This window comes from Talpa europaea (assembly GCF_964194135.1).
Source record: "Talpa europaea genome assembly, chromosome: 2".
NCBI classification, from domain to species: Eukaryota; Metazoa; Chordata; class Mammalia; order Eulipotyphla; family Talpidae; genus Talpa; species Talpa europaea.
The window spans coordinates 66,281,237-66,299,369 of NC_140068.1; the positions used below are offsets into that span (position 1 = coordinate 66,281,237).

At 40.8% G+C, this 18,133-nt stretch overlaps 1 protein-coding gene across 1 annotated transcript in view; it reads left to right on the forward strand.

Moving 5' to 3' along the window:
• IMPG1 (interphotoreceptor matrix proteoglycan 1) overlaps positions 1-12,578 on the forward strand; it is a gene marked incomplete at both ends in the record, with an annotated part of 111,692 nt that extends 99,114 nt beyond the window's left edge. Inside the window, 1 exon segment of the mRNA XM_084258648.1 lies at positions 12,391-12,578. Within this exon segment, the coding sequence (XP_084114774.1) occupies positions 12,391-12,578 (188 nt within the window).
• Positions 12,579-18,133: the final 5,555 nt, after the last annotated feature.

Below are 18,133 nucleotides of genomic sequence, written 5' to 3' on the forward strand. Positions count from 1 at the left end.
AGACCAGTCAGAGTGAAACCAGGAGAGGACGATGTTATAAAAGCCAGGAAAAGAGACACGCAGAAGACGTGGTCAGCAGCTTCAACAGCTGTGACTGAACAGTAGTTGGAGGTCATTCAAGTTGACAGTTCAGAGACTGTTAGACCCCTTGGCAAAAGCAGTCTCGTGTGGCAAGAGCAGAGGCCAGGTTTCATGAGATTGGACAACATAGAAAATGAAAAAGTCAACATACCCTACCCACCTCCGTCCTGCAATGTGGGGCAAAGCTCTGACCCTCCCACAGAGACTGTGAAATACGGTTCTATCTTCCTTAACAGTTATATTTCAAAGAGATGGCATCCAGATCCTTCAGAAAGGCATTCCTGAGCTGTAATACTGGCAAAGTTTTAAAGAAAACTGATGTCTCAAAGGGGCAGAGAAAGAACTGACTATATATTTTCTAAACTAACTTTTCTAAGAAAAGGAAGTCAGGGGCCTAGAGTCAGGAGGAAGCCTATGTAAAGTTCAGTCAGGCTGAAGGGAATTTTAAGGCAGTGTGGTCAGAGGATTTAGCATTTCTTTTCTAAACTCCAGTTTTACAATATTTACAGGCAATGCCCAGAAAGACCAATTATTTGCAAAATTTGAAACAATATTCTCTCAAGTCTTTTTTCTTTAGGCCTAACGTTAGGGTGGAAACATAGTTAGTGGTAGTAATGCTGCATGAAGGAAATATTATTCCAAGAATTCTTTTGGACTAAAGAGAGAGAGAGAATTTGAAAATTCTCATGAGATTTCTAGGTGAGTATCATTCCACATTCAGATCAGCACCTCGGTCCCTGTACGTGTCCTCCAAAAGAGGACCAGCAATCTGTTAGGCCAACTAACAGCTGCAGAGGTGCAGACATGTAGGGGAAGTGACACACTGTTATTATTGCATGTGGTTTGCGACTCACCTTTTGAAAACTTCCTGAATAAATGAATCTGTGATATAAAAAGTATAAACCAATGTTAGAACGATCTGTGATTTATCAACCGAAAAACCCAATAAATCACACTTGCTCAGTATTCTGCCAGCATCCCTGGCAGCTAGCGTCGTCTTTCATTTAGGCAGCTATGAAAATTCTTCAGAAGCATGTAGGGCTTTATGCCAGTTAGTTATGCAGGTTGAAAATTTCAAAAATGCAAAACCACATATAACTTATTCTAACTTATGCTCTCCTTGAATTTCTAAGAAGCCTCTTTTAAAAATGGGCAGACCTGAAGGCTGGTAAATTATAAACATTGAAATTAATTACAGTCTGGCATCCAGCATGCTTCTAACCAGCATGTGGATTAACAGACTCATTTTGTCTGGAAAGTGCATAATGTATAAGATTCCCATCCAGTCACCAGCTCTGAAAAGATGGTAGGTGTCACTCACCATAATAATGACAATAAAATCAGTAATAGCTATAGTAAATGCATGATTTTTTAATCTTTAGTAAAAAACTACACAAAGTAGCTATTATTCCCCCCCCCCGCCATTATCCAGTTGGAGAAAAGGTATTTTAAAGCATCTTACCTTTGGTAACTTGTCTTTTACTGGTTAGCAAACGCTGTGACCAGAATTCAAAGGCAGCTTTATGTGCTTCCTTCAACTCTACCCTCCTGCCTCTATAAAAAAGAGTCTTATCAACCCAGGCTGTTTCATCTATTTAGAAAAAGTGACAACACACTTCAGTTTAATTAATCCTAAATGAATTGTTAGGTCCTACACTTCACCAAGTGCAATTTCCTATAATATGTTGTAATATTCTTAGGATGCAAAAAAAGAAAGTTATCTTTCAGAAACAAAATCCCAAACCTCCAAGGGTCCACCCTCTATGTATGCACTGTTGGCTCTTGTTTCCCTTGCCAGCTGGGGCACCACAGGATTCTCCTTCTAAGACACTTCCCCAGTTTCTTCCCCTCCTATTTGCCCACATTCCTCCATCTCCTATGTGTATCCCAGGCCCTTTTTCCTGGGATTCCACTATTGTTGCCTTTCACCGCCTGGGCTGCATCCCTGGGATACTCTGTTAACACCTGATGCCATGAGGGAGCCCCTACACTAGCAGGACTGCCAGATACCTTTCACCCCTCTCCAGAGTTCAACGTGTGCCCTCATCCTGCTTCCAAACCATCAAATGGAGCTTTTTTAGGACACTCCAGGAGCTCTTCAGCTCATTACTTAATGCAGAGCCCTCCACACAAGTGTGGGCCTCTGTCCAGCTGCAGGGCCACCTCCAGAACTGCCTCCTGTAGTGTGTCACCCCTGTTCAAGTGTTCCCTCCACTGACTGATCCTGGCCTTACCACCAAAGCACTTCAAACACCTCAGATTGGCCGATACCAAGAGTGGCTCAGAGCAGAGATAATTCAACCTCTAATCTAGGGCAAGATGCTATTGTTATTCATGCATCTATTCATATAGGAAAGAATTACTGAGACCCTTCTATAAACAGTATATGGTGGTTGTTCTTGAAGAGGGTGGAGAATTGAAACAAAATCCAAAGTTTCTCATATTACATAAAAAAACATAAAGAACTCCCATTAATAACTTATTCTATTCCACAAATGTGTATTAAATGTCAACTATGTGCTTAGCTGTATGCTATTTATCATTGAATAATTATTCTCACTCTAATCCTGCCCTTCAGCAATAAGCCATAAGCAAAACATTTTGGTTCAATAACAAAATAACAGTGAAAGATTAATTTCAATGAAGAATTTTTTAAGTTTTAATCAGTGCATTGCATCAACAGTTCCAGAGTCTGTGCCTGTGCGCCCAACTAACACTCCTGCTCTCTATATTCTGATAGCCCACTAGAATGGGAGATTTATATTGGAGTTAGAGGGACATTAGTGATCACTTGGTTTAAATACCCCTATTTTATAGAAGGGGAAAAATATCTAAAGATGCTAATCTACCTTTCCAAGGCCAGAGTTTCTGAGAATCCTTCACCCTTCTACCCTCTAAGGGACTTTCCTGGAGGCTTCAGCATTGACAGCAAGGATGAGCTGTCACTTCCTCTACCTGTGCAGACAATTCCAGAATGTTCTCAGGATTTGGGCAAATTAACCAGATGGCCCTGTGTGGAAGGTGAGGCCCCTGCTTTACATCTCAGAGGAACTCTCAGAAGAGAGCCCTATTTATTCAAATTACTAAAAACTGAGAACCAGGCACTTAAAAAAGTAACACGGACCCCTGGAGAGGGTACAGTCAGACCACCAAGGCTGCATTAGGATTTCCTGGGCTCTAAGCCCTTCTGCCTTCATGAATATTCATTTTAAATATCAATATTAATAAAAATAATTAAAATTCCATTTTATGACTCCGCTGGTAGAGAGATGACTATAATCCATACAGGATTACGTTAATTTTTTCCCTGATTTTGAATAACTTAAAACAAGTTCCTAAACCCCTAAAAGTGATAAGCCTTAAAGCTGTGGAACCAAGTTTAGCCAAGGTTTCGCCATTTTGTATATCCTCCACCTTGATATGTTAGTCCTTGTCCAGCCGCATTCCGGAGATAGTTTCAGCAGTCACAACCCTCATTCCACTTGGTGGCGAAAAAGCAGACCACCCCAGCCGCCAATGAGGGCAGTCCTGTCCATAAATGGGACAGCATCTCTAACCGTCCAGTCAGTTTGAAACTGTAACCGCGCGCGCCAAAATGCCTTTGTAGTAGCCAATGAGTAATTGCCAGCTTCTTTCAGAGTTCGCGCCACTCGCGACCCTATAAGATACCCCTGCTTCCTCTATTCGGGGCTCTCGACCTCTGCCGTTGCATCGGTGCGTGTCGAGGGCCCGGTCTCGAGCCCGTAATAAACTCCCTTTTGCATTTGCATCAGCTGTCTTTGGATTCTTGGAGGCTATGCTCGCCAAGTCTGCTGATCTTGGGCACAACAAAAGCCGCGCGTCCAAGGGCTCTGCAGATTACCATTGATTGGAACCTGTAAATTGGCGGTTCTCTTGAGCCCCAAGTAAAGGATTGGCCCCTTCTTCCTCCCCTCCCCTAATTCTGGACTCAGCCTTGGTTAAAAGTGGGGGAGGGGAGGATGAAGCCTCACCTTGCGAGCCCCCAAACCCCCGCAGCGGGCAGGAGCGCTCACTGGCCTAGTTTTTTCCCGGGACTTGATTCAGCCTCCAGGCTTGGTCATGCTGGGCCCCAGGGGGCGGCGGCTCCGCCTGCCCCCGGACTTAAGAGTCCTAGCTCTGCCTTTTCCAGATGAGAAATAATGACCCGGGAACTTTCACCAGGTTCCCCCCGGCCGGCCAGGCCGGATCTGACGTTGTAATCAGGGAATAATAAAGGCTATTAGCGGTCCCCTGGAGCTGCATCTGCTTGCTCCCGAATTCCATCCAGACTTCTTCCCTCCACCGGTGCGCTCTGCACCGAGGTTTTTGGTTTTTCTTTTTTTTTAATGTAAAAGAATAAACATTTATTGGGATAACTGATGATAATTTATATTATATAATGAAGTTATTTTTTTAATTTTATATATTTTTACATCGTTTTTCATTTTCGCACAATGTATGCATTTTCATCTTGGTTATAGTCCCCATCCAATTCCCACCACCCTTGTTTTGATCCTACTCCCTCCCTCCTCCTGTAGTGTGTCTCTGGTTTATAGTTGCTTGTTGATTTTGATTTTTACTTTATTATAATTAGTCTTTTTCCTGGTCCCTTATTTAGGTTTTCTAAATTCCTGCTGTGAGTGAGACTTTAAGACAGAAATCAGCTCGGATTTGTCCCCTACGTCTATTCCTACTTCTTTTGCTATTGAGCACCATCTAGTGTACACTAGGTTTCATTGCAGTGAAATAAATGGGGGAAGAAAAAAAAAGTCGTGCCAAAAACTAACCCACCCTAGCCAGGTGAAGTCTGGGTTTCAGCCAAATCCTGAAATCCTGCATTAAACGGGACCCAGTCAAAGAAAATGCTTCACTTTCTGTCCAATGCGTGATCCCTGTGACAGCCCAAAAGGATCATGGTAAGTGAATAATAAAGGTATCAATAAACAGCCCCAAGGGTGTGAGGCAAGTGACAGGAGGGGGTGGGGAGAGGGAAGGAGGAAGGGGTGGGGTGAAGACTGTACAATTAAGTGGAGTTGGTGAAATGCTTACCGGTGACCCCAGAGGCCTGGCACACATCTGGAAGCAGAAACAAGAGGTTTGAAACAAGAGATTTGATAAGTGCAGTCTTAGACCCTCCAGTATCTATGATCTCTGGGCCACAGGGGGCGATGTTTCCTCCTGCCTTGATGATCTGGACCACAATCCTTTTAAGTGCAAATGCCTCGGAATGTTTCTGGCAGTCAAGGGACTTTCATTTAAATGCTTCTTAGTTGCATGGAGCTGAGCTGAGAGACAGCTTTCCTTAGTCAGCCCATTGGGAATGCATTCCAAGACATTAAAATACCTACAAAGACATCATAAAAATAATTCTAAGGGGAAAATTGATAAAGAAAATATGCCTACACTGGAAATCTCAGAATCGACAAATATTTCCAAGCCCTAGTGATAGCTCACTTACTTGAAGCCATGTTCACTGCGTGAGTAACAGAAACCAGTGTGGACAGCACATTGCTGGGCTGCTTTCCATGATAAAGCAAAGGCTGGGAGGAGTGGTGGCAAACAAGTGTTCTGAGCTTTGTTCACTTGGGAGAGTTTTGGTTCAAAGGCTCACATTCCTAGAAGCACATGTGTAATGGGTGAGAGTGGAGATGCTGGTGTGGTCAGGACCCTGACTCACGCCCCCTCATTTCCTACTTGCGCTTGAACACCTGAGGTTCAAATATGGCAAGCCCATGTTTGAAAACCACTAGATGTCAAAAGCTGACCATTGTGAGTAGACTTACAAATGTTAATCTTGAGCTGCAATAGGCCTCAATTGCCCATCTTCGATGTCTTCACCTTGAAAATGAAGTTGGCAATACCTACTTTGGAAGGTTGTTGTGAATACTGATGAAAGTGTGTGTTTAAGTACCCAGCACAGGGCCAACCACTAAATGCTGCTCAATTAATGAGAGTTGCTTATTTATATAAATAAATGTCATTGCATTCCAGGAGAAGCAGGAGGTTTGGGATCACAATACCTGGAGCCACATCAGGACAAGGACTGAAATTAAAAGGCATAAAAGTTCAAACTAGGGCCAAAATCCATGGGAAGCTAAGGACTAGCCACGGCCTCTGGGCACCAGATAAGTCTGCACATTTCTCACCAGCTGCGAATTAGCAGCTTCTTATAATATTCAACTCACTGAAGCCAAAGCGCCCTGGGTTGTCTCCACTGAAGAGCTATTCACGTGAGTTAAGGATAAACACTGTCATTTTGCCAGCAAGCAATAATAAACCAAGAGGATGCCTCAAACTATACTAGGTGTTTATTAAGTACAGTGCTGTTTCATAGAGAAAACTCTCTCTAGTGCCCACCATAAAAATAATGTGTTGAAGATAATAAGACCCAGCAATTCCACCCCTGGATATTTATCCAAATCCAAAACACTAATTCAAAGGGATATACTCACAACTATGTTCATCGCATCATTTATGTTACCCTCCCCTTTTCCTGGGGACCACCCTGTTACATTTATAATCGCCAAATTATAGCAACAACCTGAGTGCCCCCCAAAGAGATGAATGGATTAAGAAAATGTGGTACATATACATAATGGAGTACCATTCAGCTATGAGGAAAGATGAAATTTTGTCATTTGTGAAAACATGAATGGAACTAGAAGGGAATATACTAGAGGGAGAAGTGAAATAAGCTAGAGGGAGATATTACCAGATGATTTAACTCACATGTAGAATATAGTGAAACAAAAAAAAGGAACTGACAAAACTAAACCAAACAAAGCCTACCAATATGACTACAGAACTGAGGCTAGTAGAGGGAGAGGGTGGGATGAGAACAAAGGAAAGGGTGGCCCATTAGTATATGGTGAAGGGATATGGGTGTTGTGGTGGGGGGTGTGGTGTGGTGATGTACATATAAGGAGCTGTGAGTCTATTCCCCTGAATCTTGTGCATTGTTGTAAACCATTGTCATTTCAATAATTTTTAAAAAAGGAAAGACTTTTTTCCCTAAAAAAAATCTATTTAAAGGAGATTTAAGTAAATACAGGAAGTTTAGGCAACTTAGTCAACCTGGAAAGCTAGGGCATCTATTCTATACACCAGTCACAATGACTTCACTTCCTCCAATCCACACGTACACGCAATCTGTTATGACTTGAAAATATTCATTTAGAAAATAGTATCTAGTTATCTCCCAATCAGCTCCTGATCTCAAGTCTCCTTTTCCTTCCTCTTTCCAAACAAGCCATAAACAGCACCATGCATTTTAGGTTGTAGCTACATAAATTTTCAATTATTAATACTGAGTGGGAAGTTCAGACCAAAATGTTTTGTGCAAATCCTTGTGTTGTGTTAAGAAAGAGGCAATAGTTTCATGGCCTACACGTAAATGAATCCATCATTTTAAGGAGAAAAGTCTTCAGGATGTGACCAAGAAGGTAAATGGTAACAGCACAGGGAAAACTTTGCTTAAGAAAGTTCCATTAGTTAAACTTTTATTCCCCATAGAAGAATTGTTTCTCTTTCATGCTGTTTCATCTAGGGTCAGTGCACATCCAGTTGTCAGTCTTTGCCTAAAGCCTGATGTTGTAGCTGTCCCTTGAAAATGATACTTACATAAAGAGGATCATCAGCATACCTAGGAAAGATATTTTTTGTAATGGTGGAAGCAGCATGAGGTACTTCAAACATGAATATTGTAAGTATGTCTTTTCTGTTAGCATTCTAATTACTGCCACAAATAGCCTCTATATGCCATGATCAAATAGCTCCCATTGGGGCTCTTTCCTTCTCCGGAATCTCTCAGCTCACAAAGTGATAGAGGTGGGAATTAGAGGACCTGAACATGAACAGGTAGGTTGGCAACATTCAATTCACTGAGTCTCGCTTCCTCATGGACTAAGTGAACTCCAAAATTGGAAATTTTATATGTGGATAAAATAAAACCAAAATTAAAATAATTAGTTGGTATGAAATTCTTTGTGCTTGAAGATTTTGGTTTTTTTATTTTTTTATATTTTTTTTATTTTTTACATCGTTATTCATTTTTAACAATATTTGCTTCACCCCACCCCCCTCAGGTGTAGTCCCCATAGAATTTTCTTCACCAATGCACCCGTGCACCATCATTTCAGTCCCCTGTGCTCCTCCCTCCTTCCCTCTGATCCCTCTCCCTCTTCACCTGCAGTATGTCTCTGATTTATAATTGTCTGTTTTTGCTTTGTTGTGTTTTGTACTTTTATTATTTTTTAAGTTATTATTTTTTTACATGATGTCTTATTTGGTTCCCCTGTATTCTTGCTATAAGTGAAACCATCCGATATTTTTCTTTTTCCTTCTGGCTTATTTCATTGAGCATAATTCCTTCTAGTTCCATCCACATTGCTGTGAATGGCAAAATTACTCAAAATAATCAACCAGTTCAGTAAAGTAGCAGATACAAAATCAAGACACAAAAATCAGTAGCCTTCCTATACACAAACAACGAATCTGAAGAAGAAGAAGAAATCAAGAAAACCATCCCTTTTATAATTGAAACCCAAAAAATCAAATAGTTGGAAATAAACCTAACAAAAAAGGTGAAAGACCCATACAGAGAAAATTATAAAACACTGTTAAAAGAAATAAAAGAGGACATAAAGAAATGGAAAGACATCCCCTGCTCATGGATTGGAAGAATTAACATTATTAAAATGCCCATCCTACCAAAAGCAATATACAGGTTCAATGCTATTCCAATAAAAATCTCAATGACATTCTTCAAAGAAATAGAGCAAATACTGATGAAATTCATATGGAACCACATATATGGAACCACAAAAAACCCACAAATAGCCAAAGCCCTACTGATGAAAACAAAGGAGAAAGGAGGTACCAAGCCACACTACAAAGCCATAATAATTAAAACAGTTTGGTATTGGAACAAAAACAGACACACAGACCAATGGAACTGAATAGAGAGCCCAGAAATAAAACCACACTTATATGGACAACTGACCTTTGACAAAGGAGGAAAGAATATGCACTGGAACATGGGCAATTTATTCAATAAATGGTGCTGGGAAAATTGTGCTTGACGGTTTTGAAAGGTCAAGTTGATTATCATTGAGTGAAGGACTGTTGTCTTAGAGCACAGGAAGACATACACAGCAAGCTAAAAGTAAACTTCTTGACTTGAAGTCTCCTACTTCTTTGTAGATTGGTCCTAAATCATTAAGAGGGGAAAGCAAGTTATCCATCATCTTTTATAATCTAGGTGCATTTGTTCTTCAAATGTGCCTGATTCAGGGCACCTAAATTTGGACAAATTTATATCTCCAATGTTGCCTCATTGCGTTCTGTTTAACCTGACCAGTACAGAGACTATGCCTGAGTACGTTGAAGAAAATTGTGGTAAAACAGAAATATTCACTTCAACAGGAAACTCATGGTTACTACACATTTCTATTAGTCTTCAAATGGACAGAGCCTTGCTTTTAGTTGGCTTTTCAAGTCAAATCTATTTCTCTACTGCAAAGAGAGGAAAAGGCAGCCTCTGATAGTCCCCTCCTGGATTCTGTTTTCAAGACGACAGACAGACCTGAGTGAAAAGTTGCTGACAGCTGTTATTTATAAGACCAGGCTCTGGGTGTGAAGTACCTGGGTTGTCAGGGTAATGTTACTTTCTAAACTGAGGAGGATCCCCTAGCATGGCCAGCTTTAGGAAAGCCAGTTCACATTAGCCAGCCTGGTTGTCCATAAGGGACTTGCAAGCTGCATAGACACACAACTTCACAAAAAGAGTGTTAGCAGGTTGACCTTGCTGGGAGACTGAAATTGTTTCCAAGGACCTCTTGTGAATAGCTTGGCCTTTCTCACACTCTCTCTCACACTCACTTTTTCTACCAGAGGAGGTGCAGAGTCTAAACAGTGAACACAGGTTCATAGAAATTCATGCCCTAAAGGATCTCTCCCAACTACACATACACAGTTTCATTACTCAGTAAATTTAGCAAAGCAGCTAACAATGTAATCAACTTGAAGATTCACAGTACATATAAGTTTCTTAGTTGCCCTAAGAGGTTAAAAAGTAAAAAAAAAAAAAAAAAAAGGTGGGGGGCCTGGGGAGCTGATTGAGAGGGGGAAGAGAAAGAACAAAAGAGACAAAGGAGAGAGAGATCTGCTATATTTATTTCACCCCATATTAAAAAAAAAAAAAACGATTTAGCCACTAAACCTCCTTTTAGGATAAAATTGATTAAATCCTGCTGAATCAGGTGTCCTTGGGAAAGGTTGGAGCAGATGATCAATGAAGGCATCCTAATTCTGAAAATTCCACGTTCTGTTTTCATGTCTCCTAAAGCACAGTCCTGATCTTATCTCTTCCTTGCCCCTAAATCCTCCATGACTCCCATTGCCTGTTAATTCCAAATTCCTTAGCGAGGCTTTCAAGACCCACCAGAGTTTGTCTTTAATGTAACCTTCCGATCTTAGTTCCCTACCTTCCCTCACTACCTGCAAATGGGGCTTCCCCTGCTCCTGCTTCACTACCTCTGTGCCTCTGCTCATGTTGCTGGATGTGGTTGGATGCCCTTCCTAGTCTTTGCATGTACAAACACAACCCACTTGACTCAGTTCAAACAATCACTTCCTTAGAATCTGGTCTCTAAACGTATCCTTGTACTTAGAGTTAATATGCTAGACAAGGCGCTAGACCTCTTATGTAGAAGCATCTGTATATATTTCTGGCCTTACCCTAGGTTTCTAGGAAAAACTGTTTACACACAGTTGTTTGCCTGTGCCCTAGTGTTGAATGAGGAAGCTGGAAAATGGGTACAGATAGTTAGGAACAGGGCACCCCAAGCCCCCCTCCCCAAGCCCCCAACCCCATTTATCAATCTGCCCATTTATCACTCTGAGTAAGGAAAAACAGTTGGAACCAGGAGAAGCCCAGGCCGTAAGCCCATTTGTTAATCTGAAAAATGGAATGCTCATTACACCATTACAGTAACACAATGCTACAGCAAAGGACCAATGCTTGTTTTTGGGAAGTCAGGCCAGGTGAAATAGATAACAGTGGGCCTCAGTAACCTAGGCAACCCCACGGACCTCAACCAATCAGCAAGAGACACAACGCCTAGACACCCAATGTCCAAACCCCCACTGCTCCTTGCCAAATATACCTTAAAAACTTCTGCTTTTTGATCCCTCAGCAGCAACATCCTCGGGACCCCTTGCTGTCCAGAGAGCTTTCCTGTCCTGATGTATCTGTAAACTTTTTGCTTTCTTATCTAACTCTGATCTTCATGTTGAATTCTTCCCTTGCTGAGAAAAGAGCCAGGAGAGCCTCCCTGGGGCTCTCCAGGCCCCCAGGTGCGAGGCAGTGTTTTGCACATAATAGGCACTTATTGCAATAATATTCTGAAGAGTAAACAGCTGATGTGATTCCATAGGAAACCCTTCCAAGACAAGAGCAGTGGTCTGAAGACCAGAGACCTGTTCTGGTTCTGTCTTTGCACACGTGACAGCACCTCTTGCTTCTCTGCACAGTGCAGCCGAGACAGGAGGGGACCGCTGATAGAGCCCTGGCCTTCCTGAGTCAGATACCCTGAGCTTCCCTTAATTTATCATCCATTTTATAAAGAACCTGAGACAATCCTGCAGAATTAATAATAGAGTAAAACAGAATAGTCAATGACAAAAAAGAACAGAGACCAGAGATTTATTTAAATTTTCCAAAGGAAAGACTCTAAGGTCCTAGGGATCAGCAAGAGATTAAGAGAAACATACTTTCTAAATCAGGAAATGTCATGAATTCTCAAGCCTGTTCACATAAATGACTGAGCACTACTTTTCAAGTTACACTTGATCCTAAATACAACTCATCCCTGCAGAAAATTCTTACCTTACAAAAACTAGCCAAACATCTCCATTTGGTAGTGAAATAGGTATCAATATGTACTCCTCGATTCACACATATCCATGTCATCAGGACCCTCCTTAGAAATACAGTCTCCATCCCAAAGTTCCTACCTCTGAAACTCTGAGACTGGGGCCTGGGAATCTGACTTTTAACAAGACCTCTAGATAATTCTTATGCACACCAAAGTTTGAGCATTACTATACTTGATGTGAAATATGACATCATACGTTTCTATAAAAGCATTTTTCATAGATATAAAAATATGTGTCTCCTTACTCTGTTCTATTATCACTACTGTACAACCCATTCTAAAATAAAATGATGGCAAATACTGTTGGTTTTCCTGCCTTTCACTCCCACCAGTTCCATCAAAGCATCATTAAAAGCTGCCCTGTCTGTCACAGCTGATCAAGCAGATCCCTGCAAATTCATGGCCTGTGGTGAATTTGCCCAGTGTGTAAAGAACGAGCAGACCAAAAAGGCAGAGTGTCACTGCAGACCTGGAGACGAAAGCCAGCAGTACCTGGACAATCTCTGTGCTCCTGGAGAAGAATGTGAGGTCACCCATCGAAAGGGAGCTCCGTGCAGGTAGGTTGAACAGACTAATCTTATACATGCAAACTCTGTTACTTTTGCTTCTGAGAAACCCATTATCATAAAGAATTCATATGGTCCTTTAAATTTATGGTTCTCAAACTTCAGTGAGCATCAGCATCACCCAGAGCAGGATGTGCTAAAACATATATGACTGGGCCCTGCTAGACTTTGCTTCAGATTCAGTAGATGTGAGTATAGCAGAGCTACCAAGGACAACGCTTTGAGAAACACTGGTCTCAGCCTTTCTGCAATATTTCCTTCAGACCAAATGGTCAAGAAAGAGAGCTGTCAGCTTTACGGGGAAATACCATGTGGTCTACTACTTTAATTGATGCATGTGTAGATTTTTTTTTTCTATTTGCAAGCATAATAGTTTTCATCCCAAAAGTAGATAACTACATAAAATTATGAGAAAGAAGAGAAAAATCATGTGTTATTCATTACATGAAGTGCTGTATATTTGAGTGCACACATTTATATAGAATGTTTATATAGAATTTTCTAATGCAAAGTGGAATCACACTGGCTTCTTGTTTTGTAGTCAGCTAGTTTTACTTAGAATATCCCCTAATGTCATTAAATGTTTTCTGTAGCATCATTTTTAATGAATACTTAGTAGTGCATTCTATAGATGTGTTAAAGTATGTTTAATCAATCCTTCATTGCCAACAGAAAGATTAAGAACGGTCTCTAGGAGAAGTAAAGAAGGGGCCTCCCTGGTGGCACAGGGGTTAAAAACAGCGCTATCTAGCTATGCCAGCCACTGTAGCATGAGAACTGCAGCAGGAATTCGATACCCAGCTGGCCAGGGAGCTACCCACATGGAGCAGAAGACCTCTCCTGCCTCACCCGCTGCTCCCCTCAGCAGTGTATTTCAGTCAAAATCTGTCTGTTCTGGGCCTCCCCAGTGGTTGAGCGCTGAGTTGTGAGGCTGCCCGCAGCCTCTGCAGCGCCAGTTCGATCCCCGGCCACCAGCCAGGGTCCCACAAAAAAAAAAAAAAAAAAAAAAAAAAAAATCTGTCTGTTCTGCTCCCAGCTCTGTCTCTGGTGAATCCTCTCACCCCCCGCACCTCTGGCTTACACCCCAGTTCTTGTATGCAGAAATAAATAAATCTTTTTTAAAAAGTAAAGAAGACAAGATGTAACTGATCTTGTATTCACAAATCAGATGTTAGAATGTTGGCAGCCTATGAACAAACAAGGAACACAAAATTTCTTCAATCTTCTTCAAGTCCTATGATTCCCAGACAAGGTCTACTTGGAGGCAGGCCTGTGTTCTCAAAGCTGCTGTGTGGGTCTTTCTCACCCTCCCTGGTAATGAGTTTCAGTAAAACATTTCTCACTGTGGATTACCTCATATCTGTCTTTGTCAACTTATCATGGTTTTTTACTATCCTTTTACTCATTCTAGTGACCACAGTCCCTAATTTCCAAGCCGGGAGAATTTGTGACCCATCTGCTTCCACATTCCATCAACAAGAGACTGAAGAGACTTAGCCTTCTTCTTGAGGAAGCATACACTGTTCCTTGAAAGCATTAATACTTTAAGACAATTATCCCATGGTGGCTGAGAAACAAACTCTGAAGCCAGACAAATTGTGATTAAAAGTTTAGTTTAACAATTTATTAATCAAGTGACCATGAACAAATTACTTCTCTCAACCTCAATTTCCTCAATGAATAATGAGAGTAATAAAACCCACCTCTTGGATTATGCAATGGGTGTATAACATTACGCTTGTAAACCATCTTAACAAAAACATAAAGCCCAGAGTATTATCCAAGTAAGAGAGGATTATGCTGATTCTGTCAATTTTCCTTAAATTAATCCCAATTAAATCCCAATAAGATTCTTCATGCAATTTGAGACATGGTTCTAAATTTCCTCTGGAAATGAAAATGTGCTGGAGAAAACCTTGAAGAACAATGAGAGGGAGGTTACTCTGTAAGATAGCCATACATAAAATAATTTTAGAAATGCTTGACAGTAAATCAATAGAACACAGGTAAGCCCCAAAGAAACCCATATAGATAGATAGATAGATAGATAGATAGATAGATAGATAGATAGATAGATAGATATAGATATAAAAGATTTATTTATGCATACAAGAACTGGGGTACAGGCCAGAGGTGTGTGGGGGTGAGGGGGGTAAGAGGATTCACCAGAGACAGAGTGGGGAACAGAACAGGCAGACTGATTGAAACACAATGCTGAGGGGAGCAGCAGGAGAGAGAGGAGAGGTCTGCTGCACCATGTGGGTTGCTCCCTGGCAGGCTGGGGCTTAAGCTTGTGCTGCAGAGGCTGCGAACAGCATCATAGGTTGCGTCTTAACCCCTTGCATCACCAGGGAGGCCTGAGACCATTATATATTGTGGAACTTATTTTATATTTTTTGTTGTTGGTAATTCTCTATTTAATATTTTAAAACAAATGTGTAACAAATTTTTAATAAAATTTCCACACAGGAACATACCTTAAGATACCATTATATGCTTCATTTACTTGGAAAAAAGATACAGACCTAGTCAAAACAAATAGCTGTCACTTATCAATATGAACTCCTATATTTGGGCAAGAGTCACATGAAAGCTTAGGCTTTTGAAAACCAGTGAGACAGAAGGATGCAGTGACAGAGCCACACCTCCTGAGGGAGGAGACATGAGCTGGGCCTCCCTGGCTGGGCTGCCCTGCTGCCCCCCGCTCCAGCCTTCTGCTGCCCCATGCGCTGAAGGAAGGGAAGAGGTGAATTTGAAAGTCCTGTGTGCCATGATCCTTTCGTTTCAGACAACAGCAGATAACTGTAAGAGTGCCAATTCCCTTTGCTTGTCAGCTCCAACAGAAAAATAACACGCTCAAAAATTTTACCACAAAAGAGTACTAGGATTCCTATTATGACTCCCACAATCTCTGGAAATTTTCCACTTCTGAACTTTCTGGTTTGGTTCACTTTCCTGGAGAATCCTGCCCTGGGGGCATCCTCCACCTGCCCCTGTACACATGTACACATGCAGAACCAGCCCGCAGTCCTGACCCTCAGCTGTGGTCTAGGGTGTGCCTTCCTCACAGAGGCTGTGCCCTGTCTCTGCTCAAACCACCTGTAATTGCAGAGTGCCCAGCAGACTGGAGAACTGCTTCTTCCTTGCACTTCCCTGTTTATTATATAAGTTGTATTTAATATGTTCCTAGAGAATTTCTTCAATTCATCCTGCTATCAGTTTAACAGTTTGAGGCTTTTACCTAACATCTTTTCAGCTGTGTTGCTGGTATGTGAGGCTCAACAGGTTGGCACAGGGAGAAACAAGCTGGCGCCCATGAGGGTAGACCAGCTGCTTTTCAGCACCTAATTGTTATAACTCCACCCCTCTCTAATGTTGTACTTAGTCTTAAAAGAGTCAACTTAATTTGCTCACATATTCTCTCAGGTAAAAGAATAGTTTCATTTTCAACTTTAATATGATTTTTCACAGCAAAGAACAAACATCACAAAACCATGAGTTCAGGTAGATGATCTAAAACATGTTCACATGTCCAAATACCAATTTCAAAATAAAGGTCTCCAAGCCTCACCATGCCACAGCTCCCCAAGCTCCAGGATGCATCATTCCCATCTTCATCTCTGAAGTTCAACAAAAACTAGCATATATAGTCTTAAATGCCACGTTAGTATTAATATCATTGAAATTCCTACTGTAGGATTTAACTTTTTCATAATTACTTAAAAATGCATAGCCTGACATCACTAAAAATTGCTAATTATGAGATCTATTAATTTACAATGTTTCCTCTCACAAAATGATTGTACCACTGTCTATTTTCATTTACTCCTAATGAAATTCAATTTTAACTATCTGATTGTGAGTTTAAGGTAGCTTCATAATGGTTCTGTTGCCATGAAAGTGGCATCTTTCAGGGGGCCACCTAGAGAATTAAATTTAAACAAGAAGAAAGAAAACACAGTATCAGTTATACCATTCCTCACATGGCATACAAACTAAAAAACAAATCTTCTGTTTCTTTAATGATAAAAGTACGGTTCTAGACTGTTAGAGTGAGAGTGATAGGGAAGGCCCGTGGCGGCCTGGAAGTGAAGAGCCCTCACCAGGATTTGTGGTGTCTCCCAACACCTATGCCTGCCTCTGGGGGTAATGTGGACTTCTGGTGCTCAAACTTAGGAATGTGACCCTCCTTACACCAAGACAATTCAACAAACATTTTTGAGCATCCATGTGCCAGTCACCATGTTAGATGCTGGGCAGTAAGTAGAAAGGAAAGGGAAGGACATGGAGAGGGATATTCAGTTTCTTTGGGAGGAGAAGAGAAAAATCCCTAGTCCACTTCAATTCTCTATTTCCAACCCCTTGGTTAAAGATTTCTTTTAAAATGTGAAGTTTTAAAGCCCCGTATCCTCAGTGTGAGACAAGCCACTGGCCCCATGAGCTACTCCAGATGGACTCTCAGTACAGAGCCCTGAACAGCATGGGGCTCTGAGAGTCAGTCCATCCTGGGACCGCAGACCTGCTCCTTCTCCCGTTGGTTATTTCTGTTCCTCACAAAATATCGGCATTTATGTGGCTCTGACAATTTACTTTCAGAGGATCAGAAGACAAATTAAGACCTAACCAATCAATCATTTAGAAAATAACTAAGAGATTAGAGACTTTAAGGTGAGATTGAAGTTCCAACTCAAGGTCCAACCCTAGTGAGTTGTGACCTCAAACAACGTTTTCCTGTCTTTAAACCTCAAATTTCTCATCTCTATAATGGGAGTAATAGGAATCAATCCATTAGTCAAGGTAAGGAATAAATTAGATGCTCCTCCACGTAAACTATTCAGCTTCTAGCATTATTGGAGTGGTTTGACAATTATAGACAAAGGATAAGGCCTGTGAGGAAAAACCGAGATGCCCTTCCTCGCATTTAAACCTAAATTAAGAAGCAAATCAGTTGAGGACACTAAAAGTTGTAACTTCGAAAGCAGCATTCTCTAAAGAATTGTAAACTTACCTATGTTTTTATTCTACTTGACAGTGAAGAAAGAAAAAGGAAAATGATATTGAGAGCAATGCCTTACTGAGAAAATGACTCCTTTGCCACACTATGAACATTTTCAATTGGTTCAGTTATTTGTCATTCTACTGCCAAGTCATTGTCATTTATTATTACCTTCACCTCAACTTTCCCTTCTATTCTTTTCTTCCATTCAATATTTATGAATATATACCATACATTTTTCATTTCCCTCAATTATACATGTTCACTTCATAGATTCAGTTGCACTAGGAAATAACTTGACAAAATTCTCCCAAGAATAAGCAAAATTCTCATTTTCAAAGATTCTATTTTTTGTTAAATGGGTTTGGCTTTTATCACTCACAATTATTATTATGTATACAGGTAAGATGCAAATCTAACTTAGAATAAAATATTTATGTCTTGTTCTTCAGATATAAAAGTTTTCACTTTCTGCTTTCATTTAATAGGCTTAATGTGTTCTCAGTGATGTTATTTATTATAAAGAAAACTATTTCCATATATAGGGATGATAT